We start from the raw sequence: 13,533 nt of genomic DNA on the forward strand, positions 1-13,533 counted from the left end.
ATGAATCGGTTTTCCAAAATACAGCGCTACCTTGGTTCTCAAACGCTTTGGTACTCAAAACAACTTGGAACCCAAGCACAGCAAACCCGGAAGTAAGTGCTCTAGTTTGCGAAGTTTTTTGGGAAGCGGAACGTGCTCTGTTTTGAGTGTTATGCTTCTGATTTGAGTGCCACGCTTCCAATTTGAGCGCCACGCTGAGCTCTACCTGTTTTTGCTATTTATTTTGCGTTTTTGTGGCTTGTTTTTTGTTTTGTTTTTGTGACTGTGTGGAACCCACTTCAGCTACTGATTGATGGATTGTGTGACTGCAGTATGTTGTTTATTGCTTTCATTTTATGGACCAATGGTCTTTTTAGATAGTAAAATTCATGTTAAATTGCTGTTTTAGGGGTTGCTTCAAAAAGTCTGGAACGGATTAATCCATTTTGCATTACTTTCTATGGGAAAGCACGCCTTGGTTTTGGAACGCTTTGGTTTTGGAACGGACTTCCGGAACGGATTATGTTTGAGAACCAAGGTATCACTGTATGCCGTGTCAAAGATTTGAGGCCCATTTTTCACACTGACATTTAGAAAGGTAGGAAGGACAGAGTGCAATGAAATGAGAAACTCTAGGGAGAACCAAGTCACAGAGCCAAAGGAAGCTGGGGGGGGGGTCAAACACAGAGGAACTACAGTTGTCACATTGATCAAAATGGTGACCTGGAAATATATTGGAATCTTGGGTACAGCCAGAAGGGATCATGTGATAACAGGTGTTAATTATGCAGAAAACCTGTCATGGTGGTTAAGTGTACACACTGTGGCAAAGAAAATATTCCTATATTTCTAAATATTTCTACGCGCGCACACACAAAAAATGACTGTGCCTAAAAATAGCCATGCAAGCTAAGGAGAGATAAGGTGATCCTTGATTTAAATGCTCAGCAGTGAATGGCTCTCATCTGAGCAATGAGCAATTTCAAGCCACTTGAAGAGAAACTAAACCAGTATCAAATTCATCATATACATACCAGAAGAGAATTGCCTAGAAAGTCCCCCCCCCCCAGTCAAATGCATTTCCAGAAGCAGCCATTCCTCAAAAAAGGGGGGTGGGGGTGGAGATAAGTTAAAAAGGAAGTTGGAGGGGAGAGCCGGGAAGCCCAAAAATTGCTTTATAGCCACTATAAAAAATGACCCAACAGAACATAAAACTCCAATTTAGGCAGGCATCAATGGATGGGTGCTTCCGGAACGCTTCAAAAACTTATTTGCTCAGGCTTTTCCAGGTCATTAATGCCTGAATCCTGTATTTTACTGAAAGGTTTTTATAGATGTTTTATGATTTGGGGGAGAGATTAGTACTCGCTGGGGTCTTTTTGTGGCCCTTCCTGGAGTCAAAGGCAGTACAGAAAATTATACCAATCAATAAATACATCAGAACAGGTATGAATACGAAAAGAGCTGCAAATGTGTTTCTTTAATAAAACAGAAATCTTGCTAAACTGAAGGAAATGGGCGGGTGGGGACAAACAGCTCTGGCAAAATACGGAAATCGCTAAGGCATAGAGAGAAGAGAGGTGAGGAGCAAATTGCTGGAAGCACAGATACAGCTAAATATTTCTTTAAGAAATATAGGCAAGGAGTCAGGGAGATGGCAGGACCTCTGGATAATATATAAAAGGGTTATCTGAAGGAGGACCCGGCAACAGCAGAGAGCAAGGTGGATTATTTTCATCTGCTTACACCGTAGAAGATGTTAGCGATGCCAACATCTGACACATCCGAGTCAAACCGAGAAAGGCAATGTGTTTCAACTAACGATCGCTGGATCTGGATGACATTCATATGCAAATGTAAAATTGCTCATCTAAATAGTCTACTTACAAAATCAACCTCATCACCGACAAATATAACACTTTTTTTTAAAAAGGGAGATTCGGAGGCAAATTGGGGTAACGGCAGACTCATCAGCCTAATTTCTGAGCCAGGTAAGATAAAATTATGAAGTGTATCGAAGAATAAGCCTCGCTGAGAATGAAGTAGCACGGCTTCTGGAAAGACAACTTCTGCCTTAACAATATTTTGAGAATCCTTTGAGTCTCAACAGGTGTGTGAGCCAGTAGATACTGAATGCATTCAGTTGTAACAGCAAAACATGATTTACTGTTATGAACAGCTATAAACTTGGGGCCTGCACATACCCTTCTCTCCTATGGCATTCAAACAGAGGAGGAATTCAGAACTTCTGCTTGCAGCAAACCTAGTAAACTGTGGTGTATGCAAAGCAGGATTAGGCCACAGTTTGAAATCCTGGCTTTGCCTTGATGCTTGTGAAGGTAAAGTACTGTTTGCCATCATGCCTGGAAGCATAACTTGAAGCTTTTAACGAAGTTTGGCAGGATGCACTAAGGATGGTGGAATCTAAAGCAGAATGGAGAAGTTTTGGAGCATCTCTCCAAACTGGGTGATGAGCAACAAAAGGGCAAAACAATATTCAAGTAAGTGCAAAGTGATACTCGGGGGGGGGGGGGGACCCAAAGTCTAACTTCATATTTACATCGGTGGGATCTGAATTTACATGCAACTACCCAGAAAAGAGATTTTGTAGTTCTGGAGGACTTTGCATACAAAACGACAGCTTAGCAGGTAGTAAAATATAGTTGTACCTTGGTTCTTGAATGGAATCCATTTTGGAAGTTTGACTTCCGAAAATGTTTGAAAACCAAGGCATGGCTTCTGATTGGCTGCGAGAGCTTCCTGCATGCAATCGGAAGCCGCGTCGGACGTTCGGCTTCCAAAAAAAAGTTCTCAAACACTCACTTCCGGGTTTGCGGCGTTCGGGAGCCAAAACGTTTGAGTCACAAGGCATTCGAAAACCAAGGTACAACTGTGTGTATGTGTATGTGTTGACAGCAATTTGTCAAGACTTACGTTAAGCCATTCTACAGCTGACTGCATATATGAGCATCTATATTCAAAATGCAAGTTGTAACTTTTCTAGATGCAATTGGCTTAGGGTCCGAGTACCTTATGGACTGCCTTCTGCATAGATCTTTCCAGGTGTGAAGATCTCCCTCCAACGTGCTTCTCCATGTCACTCCCTCTACACACACACACACACACACACACACACACACACACACACAGAAGGCGAGGTCTTCTCTGCAATGGCAGCATGGCTTTGGAATGCCTTCCCCAGGGAAACTGACTGAATCTGACGTCCCTTTGGCACCAGTGAACAACTTTGTTTTGCTCGAGTCATTTAATACCTTTTAGAACTGTGAAGCTCTTAGCCTTCTGCTTGCTGCCATCAGTTAGTAATTTGCCATTTTTATACAGAATCATTTTGTTGTGTTTTAACTCCTGCCCGCTGCTGCTAGACTTTTGTACGCTGTTCTGTTATTGAACTTCTGGCACCTACTGAAGACTTTTATATTCCAGCAGACATTTTAATTGAAGTTTAATTTTGCAGTTTTAACTGGTTTTTACCTTTTTTTTACTGTATCCTTGTAAAGCACTTAGAGCCAATGGTAGTCAAGTGGTATATAAATAGTTTGAATAAATAAGAGCACCTAAATAAAATTTTGTAGCGGCAGCAAATGTGAGTGACATTGGAAGCAGTGACTACCGTATTTTTTGCTCCGTAAGACGCACCTAGTTTTTAGAGGAGGAAAACAAGAAAAAAATATTCTGAAAGAAACAGTGGGTGTATGATTTTTGTAGTTCATGCTGTGGCCACAGACATGTGATTTGACGGTGAGTTTGGAGCAGCCCAATGCAAAAATCCTGAGGATCCATGTGGATCCGTGCTTTGTAACCACGTTTTAAGTGGGGAGGGAAGGAAAAACACTGAAGGGACAAGGAGCAGCGTGGGGTGGGTGGAGAAGGAGTTTTTCGGGGAGCTGAACGGGGAGGAGGGAGGGAAAGAGCACGATTGCTTTAAAGGAGCCAACCGGACAGGAGCCGCTTATACCTACCTGTGTAAGCAGCTCCTCTCCCGCTTTGCTGCTTCAAAGCCACGGAGGAGGGAAGGAAGGGGAACCATGGATCCTCTGCTCACGACTGCAGCAGGATCCCCCCGCCATCTGTAGGCATTCCCTCCATAAGATGCACAGACATTTCCCCTTACTTTTTAGGAGGAAAAAAAGTGTGTCTTATGGAGCGAAAAATATGGTAGGTAAATAACCTGTACAGTCGTACCTTGGAAGTCAAACAGAATCCATTCTGGAAGTCCGTTCGACGTCCAAAACTTTTGGAAACCAAAGCACAGCTTCTGATTGGCTGCAGGAGGCTCCTGCAGCCAATCAGAAGCCATGGGACATTCGGATTCCAAAAATAGTTCACAAACCAGAACAGTCACTTCTGGGTTTGTGGTGTTTGAGAGCCAAAACGTTCAAGAACCAAGCTGTCCGAAAACCAGGGTAGAACAGTTTCTTCTTCGGAGATTATTCATTTTTAACCCTTTCTGCTTTGGCATTCAAATTACGTACTTTCAGCTCCCAAGAAAATATGGGTAAGAGCAAAGCGGTTAACCTGAAAGCGAGCATAGAGTTCTTGGAAGGTTTATGCTTAAGCAAAACCCTCTGCAGCCTGGGGCTGTGGTCCTAAGCATGCTTACTAAGGAGCAAGCCCCACATAACGAAGCGAAATATGCAGCTCAGTAAGGCTGCTTAGGATTGCAAAGCATGACACATAGGTTTAGGCAGATGAACTTAGACATGTTCACCTGGTAGGATGTGGGTGTGGCGGGGAGATTAAGTAGTGACACTACAGGTTCTGACTCCACGGATGCACTTTCAGGTATAGATGACCTCATTAGTTCAAAGCTGTTTAATCCAGGAACGAAGTATTTACTTCCCACACATAGCAATGGATAGTTAAATATTTGTTCATCATCTATAGGAAATGCCCTTTGCAGAAGTTGCTTTTTTAAAGATACTACTAAGTTGCCAAGCACACCTGCATGACAACCTTTTTATATAAGGTAAAGGTAAAGGACCCCTGGACGGTTAAGTCCAGTCAAAAGCGACTGTGGGGTTGCGGCGCTCATCTCGCTTTCAGGCCAAGGGAGCCAGTGTTTGTCTGCACACAGCTTCCCGGGTCATGTGGCCAGCAGGACTAAACCGCTTCTGGCGCAACGGGACACCGTGGCAGAAACCAGAGCATACGGAAACACCGTTTACCTTCCCGCTGGAGCGGTACCTATTTATCTACTTGCACTGGCATGCTTTGGGATTGCTAGGTTGGCAGGAGCTGGGACAGAGCAACGGGAGCTCACCCCGTTGTGTGGATTCAAACTGCCGACCTTCCGATTGGCAAGCCCAAGAGGCTCAGTGGTTAGACCACAGCGCAACCCGCGTTGATAATGGATATCAACAAAGGAAACAAACAGGCCTTTCCGTCTGATTTATGAGGGGAAACAAGCAGAGGACAAAAATGACTGTGTTGGGTCAGAGTGGCATCCATTTACAGCTGTCAATTCACAATAAAAGAACATCCTACTAACTAGGGAGTGAGTACACCCCCCAGCAGCCATGTCGGAACACAGACACATCCGTTCTGCGACACAGAAGTTGTGAAAGGATGCTGAGACTACAGGTTTCCTTCAGGTGTGTCAAGCGAAGGTCAATAGTACAACATAATAGTTCCTCACAATTCTCCTTTGAAAGGGGCAGAAAGCAGAGACCAAAGACATCCACTTTAATGAAACACTATGGTCCAACGCGGGTGGCACTGTGGGTTACACCACAGAGCCTAGGACTTGCCGATCAGAAGGTCAGCGGTTTGAATCCCCATGACAGGGTGAGCTCTCGTTGCTCAGTCCCTGCTCCTGCCAACCTAGCAGTTCAAAAGCACAGCAAAGTGCAAGTAGATAAATAGGTACCACTCCGGTGGGAAGGTAAATGGCATTTCCGTGCGCGGCTCTGGTTCGCCAGAAGCAGCTTAGTCATGCTGGCCACATGACCCGGAAGCTGTACGTCGGCTCCCTCGGCCAATAAAGCGAGATGAGCGATGCAACCCCAGAGTCGGCCACGACTGGACCTAATGGTCAGGGGTCCCTTTACCTTTACCTTATGGTCCAACTAAATATAGTCTTAACAATTTGCATGTTTCCCACCTAATTGGATGGTGAGGATTGTTATTTTAGGATACAGCTCCTCTACAGGCTGCTTGTGAATAAAAATGGCTTTCTACCATGTATCTCATATTGTCTTTGCATGTCAAGGTGTGAACAATAATTAGAGACAATAGGTTGTACCCAACAAAGTTCTGCTTAGTGTAGACCCACTGGTATAGTTAAGTCATGTTTATTAATGTCAATGGGTTTACTCTGAGTAGAACTGACTTTTGCTACAACCCAGTGAAAACTGGGAACTTGGAATTACAGAAGCCGTTAAGATACCAGACTGTTGTGTGAGATTCTAGTCTATTTGGTGGAGTGAAAGAAAACTGCAAGGTGATTCCGATTACCATTCATAAAATACTTTTACACCTGCCTGGGGAACACGCTCACCAAAGTGAGAAAAGCATTTTTCTTAAAAGCGGCATTCATCCAATAGAATAAAGCAAATTCACGCGCTGTACGGAATTGGGGATGGGAGCAAGAGATCAGGAAGCACTCACCGTTTCATCAGTGCAGATGGAGTGTACCTGCGTTCCAAACATTACAGACGTGAAGATTAGAAAGAGGAGAGCCTCAAAACACAAGAGGATAAGAAGGATCACAGTCGTCGGTGGAGAGAAAGAACTGCACTCTGCAAAAAGAAAGTGTGATACGGTATTCCAGGCAGAAGCAGGAGCCAATGGATGTTGTTATAATACAGGCAACTCCCTGTTTAGGTGCATCCGAATGACAGCGCCGGACCCGGAAGTAGCCTGTAGCCTTTATGACATCATAAAGATGTCATGAAAAGGGACGGAACAGGGCGGGGCAGATTTAGGTGAGTGGGGGTCTGCAATGGAATCCTTGTGCGAAATGGGAATTATCTGTACAGTTGTACCTTGGTTTTCGAATTTAATCCGTTCTGGGAGTCTGTTCAACTCCCGGAACAGTTCGAAAACCAAGGTGCAGATTCTGATTGGCTGCAGGACTGTCCTGCAGCCAACTGGAAGCCGCACCCGATGTTTGGCTTCTGAAAATTGGAACAATCACTTCCGGTTTTCTATCGTTCAGGGGCTAAAACGTTCAAGTTCAAAGGGGTTCGGCTTCCGAGGTTCCACTGAATTCAGAGTGACTTACAAGTAAGAAATAATGCAATACACAAAACAATAGACTAGAGAAATATATATTTTCAACCCATCATAAAAGCCTGCAATAAAAATAGTTAAGAACAGAATTGAGTCTTAAAAGCCTGTGTAAATAATAGTTTTAGGAATAATCAAAGTCATTTGCACTTTAGTCAAGTGTAGAACTGGAAATTCAGCTTTGTCAAAACCTCAGCTTCCAGTTTCTTAAAAATAAATGCTTCTAGCTCTTTTGTTCCGATTGTCTGAATGCACAAAGCATGGTGAAATCTCAGTAGCAAAAGTTTGTTTCTGTTTGGGGGGGTAGGGGGGAATATGAGCAGAAAGCTGGCAGCTAGAGACATCGTTTCAGCATGTAGCTCTTTGCAGGAGCTTAAGCAAAACAAATATAGAGCGCACAATTTATATACTTCCTAGAAGGTTCTTGTATAGATTGTATAGATTTTGGCTTGCACTTTAGCTTTAAGCATTGTGCACTAAATGGAGGCATGGTATTATATACATATACATATACATATACATATACATATACATATATATATATACCTGTTCAACTGCCAAAGTTAGAACACACTACACTTTTGTGGAAAGGATGTGAGAAATTTAGGCAAGTGTTAGTTTTATTGATCTGAAGACATTTTTAAGGGAAGTAGCTGTGTTGGTCTCTTGCAACATGAACAAAAAAGTATTGTGGCACCCTAAAGACTACCCAAATTCATAGCATCTGGATTCCTCTTCCAATCAAGTACAGTGGTACCTTGGTTCTCAAACGCCTTGGTTCCCAAACGCCAAAAAACCGGAAGTGTTCCGGTTTTCAAACGTTTTTTGGAAGCCGAACATCCAATGTGGCTGTTGGCTATTGTTTCCGGGGGCACCAGCACCAATCAGAAACTGAGCCTTGGTTTTCGAACATTTCAGGAGTAAAACAGACTTCCAGAATGGATTAAGTTTGGTGTTTTATTTTTGCTATTTATTTTTGAGGCTTTTTCAGTTCATTTGCTTTTGTGACTGTGTGGAACCCAGTTCAGCTCCTGATTGATAGATTGTGTGACTGCGGAAATGGATAAAAGCCCCCATCCAAACAATGACTATTGTCAGTTCAGGTAAGAAAAGAAATTAATTTTTTATCATTTACAATACTGTCTTATTTTACAGTAAAGTCCATTGATTGTTGCTGTCACTTTATGGATCAATGGTCTCATTAGACAGTAAAATTCATGTTAATTTGCTGTCTTAGGGGTTGTTTTTAAAAGTCTGGAATGGATTAATCCGTTTTGAATTACTTTCTATGGGAAAGCGCACCTTGGTTTTGGAACGGACTTCTGGAACAGATTAAGTTTGACAACCAAGGTATCACTGTATCTCTCCAGAGCTTTTACCCAGCCCTGTGCTCTTGTGCATTCTGACAGCTGGAGATGACTAATATACATGGTTGTCTTTAATACATTCATCATCATCTATGTAACCCACTCTGCGACCTTAGGGTGAAGGGCAGGAAATTAATCTCAAAAATAAATAAAACACAAAGCGTAACTGATGCTCTGCTGTAAATTTATTTTTATGTATAAGAGAGGGAGAAAATTAATATAAAACAAGTAAGTCACAGTACATAAACTATTTAGGGGAATTTTTCAGAGCCTTAGAAAATAGGCTCCTTCTCAGTCAGCCTAGCTAGCTTCACACAAGGAGAGATTATTTCTTATTTTGGGGGTTCACTGAAACATGAAATACTCTATATTTCTTAAACACATGTCTGTGAGGGCTGCACCATGCAGATGGCCTCCAATGGGACAGTTTCACCCAAATCTGAGTAGGATGGGAAACAGCTTTTTAAAAATGTGTCACTTCAGAGCCTTGGCTGAACGGATGCTGAACACGAACTATTAACAGTCCCTTGCCTCTGAGAGTCCAGCGAACTTATACGAGACCTAAAAGGGCTGATTCATGCACAAAACCACAGTAGGAAGAGACCATTCTGCATGTCTGGATCATAGCTATCAACTTACAGATTTGAAAATAAGAGACCAGCAGCCTCAAAAATAAGGGATCAGCAGCCAAAATAAGGGATTTTGGCTTAGCTTATGCAGAAATCCGCCACTGATGGAGCCACGCTGGTTTGGCTGCCACTGACTGTGTTCTGCAGGGAGTTGGACTAGATGATTCTAAGGGTCTACAACTCCCACCAAAGAAGAGTGGCAGACAAAACTGATGAACGACGTCCAGATGGCAAAGCTTACAGGCAGAATTAGAAACCAGGCACAGGACCTCTTTAATAAAGAAGGGGGAAAGTTTGTAATTCAGTTGAAAAGCTATTGTAAAGAGTTACATACATTGGTAGGATTGACAGAAAACTTGTAGTTAAAATTTGAACTATAGGTGGACAAATGATTTATAAAAATAGAGTTATGAAAGGGATGCAGAGGGGGAAATCACTACATTAAGATGCTGCACTGGTTGGAGGGGATGCTAAACAGCACGTTGGGGCTGCAGTCGTCCTGGCGCAAGGAGTTCCATCGGCCCTTCCCTGCCCGAGGGGGGGGGGAGGGAGAGAGACTCTCGCCCACGCGCACGCGAGCCCGGCATGAGGCAGTTGCGGCGCCGCTGAAGCGCCGCTCTTCTGCGTCCCTCCCCATCCCCTCCTCTTCCTCCTCTCTCAGGCCGCCTCCTCAGCCGCTGCCGCCTCCGGCTTCCCCTGGCAGCGCGGTGGAAGTCTCACAAGAGAGAGGCTGCCTGCCCGCCCGCTACCACCAGTCTCCTCACGACGCGCCCCTGAGGGGGAAAAGGGAGAGATGGAGACGTGGCAGCTCGTGTGCGCACACTCTCGCGTGGCGGAGGACCCCAAGCCACTGCTTCCCTCCCGAGCCGGGCGAGCATGAAACCCGGGAAATTTAAGGGACATCATCAATAAGGGACAGCAGCGGGACACGGCGCTCGGATAAGGGAGTTTCCTGCCAAATTAGGGACAGTTGACAGCTATGGTCTGGATACCATCCTGATTTGGCAAATCCTGCACAAAGCAACTTTGTGGATCGGGGGCACGAAGCAATTTGCTAGCTCGAAAAGAATCGGATCCAGTTCACGAGACGCATGGCATTTGTCCGTATACTCACTTGTCCAGTCTTCTTCAAAGCAATACAGGAAGTGAAATCCAACCATGATCAGGGCATGAAGGGAAATAAGTGCTATATACATCTGAAACACAATAGGATTTTGACTATGAAGACACACAGACTTCAAGGCGCATTTTTGCATGCCCCAAATTTGTTTGCCGGTTTTAAGCTGAAGCCGAAATCAAAGACATGGCATTCAGGACAGATAAATATATTCAAGCTCACATGCTTATAGAGATAGCCTTATCCTCAACCTCATCTCCTAAATTACTTCAGCCAAAGAATTAACAGGCCTAGCTATATCCAGTGGGAAAATACCTGGAGTAAACTGACTGAACAAGAGGTCTATTCTTCTCTAACAATACTGAATTATGAGATAACGGCAAGGGTAAGAGGGGATCTATTCTTCCATGCAATAATAGCAGGGTGTTCCCCCCCCCCAAAAAAAGCCTGGCCAAACCCTTTTGAAATATGATGGTTTATCAAGCAAGCAAAATAATCTGTAGAAGATAGACTTGATTTAAATCATTATTATTTTTTACAGAAAGAGTCATTCTTGCTGGTATAATCTTAATATTTACAACCAGATGAAGGTTTCATTTTTGGAATAATATTTTTTTCAGAGTAGTTTTTACAGTTTACTTCCTTGACATCTCATGGAAGGGCGTTCCACAGGGTGGGCGCCACCACTGAGAAGGCCCTCTGCCTGGTTCCCTGTAACCTCACTTCTCGCAGGGAAGGAACCGTCAGAAGGCCCTTGGAGCTGGACCTCAGTGTCCGGGCTGAACAATGGGGATGGAGACGCTCCTTCAGGTATACTGGGCTGAGGCCATTTAAGGCTTTAAAGGTCAACACCAACACTTATTGTGCTTGGAAACGCACTGGGAGCCAATGTAGGTCTTTCAGGACCAGTGTTATGTGGTCTCGGTGGCCACTCCCAGCCACCAGTCTAGCTGCCACACTCTGGATTAGTTGTAGTTTCTGGGTCACCTTCAAAGGTAGCCCCACGTAGAGTGCATTGTAAAGAGCGGGCCAAAATCAGGGTTCGATATTAGCAGGGTGCTAGGTGCATTTTGCACCTAAAGATTCTCCATTTTCGAGCACCTCAAAAAGTCGGGGTGCCGTTTTTTGCACCTGGCCTCAAGGATTACTGAAATGTATGTGATCTGAAGCCTTAAAGTATACGTTAATAATAGATAATATGTTACGGAGTGTTTTGAAAACTCAAGTACGGTACCAATATTTTTATTGTAAATACCAAATTAAACGTGTCAATTTTTCTGCTAAAAATGTGGTATTAACAATGTGTCACTTATTTGAATGCATATTAGTTCATGCTCATCAAATTAATAAATAAAAAGTGTTGCCCACACACACCCCAGTGGTGCCTCGACATTTTTTGGCCCCCCCAACCCAGGTCCTAAAAGCCATTTTGCTCCTAGCTTTTCCATCCCGGGTTCTAACATCGGCCAAAATTCCTCCACAACGATGTGAGAGACTGATAAAGACATACAGAAAACCATTACTTCAAATTATTGCTGCTAAAGGTGGTTCTACAAGCTATTTAATCATAAGGTGAACTTAAGTTTTTTAATTCAGGTAGGTAGCCGTGTTGGTCTGATGCAGTCAAAATAAATAAATAAAAACTTAATAAAATTAAATAATTGTCCAGTAGCACCTTAGAGACCAGCTAAATTTGTTCTGGTTATAAGCTTTCGTGTGCATGCACACTTCTTCAGATACACAAACAAACATGCACACTTCTGCAGATACAGAACAAACATTCCTGCTAAGGAATGGATAATTGTTATTATGTCCTGATATGTAAAATCACAGAATTGAAAGAGGGTATACCTTATTTTTCATGTGTATGTGTGTACACATATATATGTACATAAATATACATATATCTATGTGTGTTGCCCACCACTGTGAAATCTGATTCAATCCAAGATGGGATGCTTTAAATAGGTAATAATGGATACCTTTGCCAGCTTGCTTTTATCCTTTTAAACTACTTTGCCCCAGACATTTTGCAGTGTTAACAATCCATTACTTTCCCATAAGAATTGCAGTGTAATTATACTGATAACCATAGAAGTCCCACTTGACGTTTCAAGGCCCCTTTATGAATTCCAGGAAAAATCCACACAATGAATTACTTACTGTAAACAGTACAAAGTACTTCTGGTTGTTCTCTCCCACGCAGTTGTTAACCCATGGGCAGTGGTGATCCATTTTCCGTATACACCTCTTGCAAACACTAAAAGAGAAATGCACACGGAAAATCCTTGTGGACTTGTAAAAGGGTAAATGAGTATTGGGAAATGATCCATAATGAAGGAAGAAAAAAGTGTTTACAAGTACTTTCCCAAAAAAACCCAGTCCTTTCTGTCGGGGATAATTCAGACTGAAATTCCCAGGTGTCAAAAATGGTTATTATGTATGCTACTACTGCAGCCGGTGTTTTGTTAGCCCAAAAATAGAAAACGAGCGAGGTCCCAACTAAAGAATGGCAACTTAAGCTGACAGAATATGCACAGCTTCCTGCAGCCAATCAGAAGCCGCGCTTTGGTTTTCCAACGTTTTGGAAGTCAAACTGACTTCCAGAACGGATTCCATTCGACTTCCAAGGTACAATAGTATATAAATCAAAAGTGGAATCCCATCCGCTTCAAAGACCCATGTTTTCTCCAGACACCAGATCGCAATAGAACTATTTCCACTTGGCCAAAAGCTTGAGGTCACAAGAGCCAAAATGAAGCCAAGGTGCAAATGAAAGATGGAAATGTGCTTGCATCACAATAATAACAGGTACAACCCGCCCTATATTGGATTACTGCAGATGTAATGCATCAAGCCATCCAGCTCATCATCATAAGTAAACCATAAACAAAAGAATGTGCCCATACCTGCAGTGATGCGCTCTGTCAGGTTTGATGCTACAGCATTTTGGACACTTGTAAACTACTTGCCCCGGCTTCAGCTGCAAACTTTCTATGAACTCTTTTGTGGCGTTACCTTTGGGGACTGCACCCTGCAAACGAAAATATAAGGGTTTCGGAGCGCTTTCGGTCACTATCAGGGGAAAAAACCTCAATAGGCCCCATCACAGAACTGCTGATTATACAGGGTAAGTTAAACTTCGCTCTCCTAGGTACAGTGGTGCCCCGCAAGACGAATGCCTCGCAAGACG

The 13,533-nt window shown here is 43.2% G+C and overlaps 1 protein-coding gene across 4 annotated transcripts in view; it reads right to left on the minus strand.

Moving 5' to 3' along the window:
• The window catches only part of ZDHHC3 (zDHHC palmitoyltransferase 3), a 48,408-nt gene that overhangs the window by 8,832 nt on the left and 26,043 nt on the right, over nucleotides 1-13,533 (minus strand). For all 4 annotated transcript variants that reach the window (XM_081164885.1, XM_081164886.1, XM_081164887.1 and 1 more), the window contains 4 exons: nucleotides 13,250-13,374; nucleotides 12,504-12,600; nucleotides 10,338-10,419; nucleotides 6,607-6,737 (listed from right to left, as the gene is read on the minus strand). In XM_081164885.1, coding sequence (XP_081021011.1) covers nucleotides 6,607-6,737; nucleotides 10,338-10,419; nucleotides 12,504-12,600; nucleotides 13,250-13,374 — 435 coding nt within the window. The remainder of the gene's footprint in view (nucleotides 1-6,606; nucleotides 6,738-10,337; nucleotides 10,420-12,503; nucleotides 12,601-13,249; nucleotides 13,375-13,533) is intronic.

Source organism: Podarcis bocagei (genome assembly GCF_964188305.1).
Source record: "Podarcis bocagei genome assembly, chromosome: 12".
Classification (NCBI taxonomy): domain Eukaryota; kingdom Metazoa; phylum Chordata; class Lepidosauria; order Squamata; family Lacertidae; genus Podarcis; species Podarcis bocagei.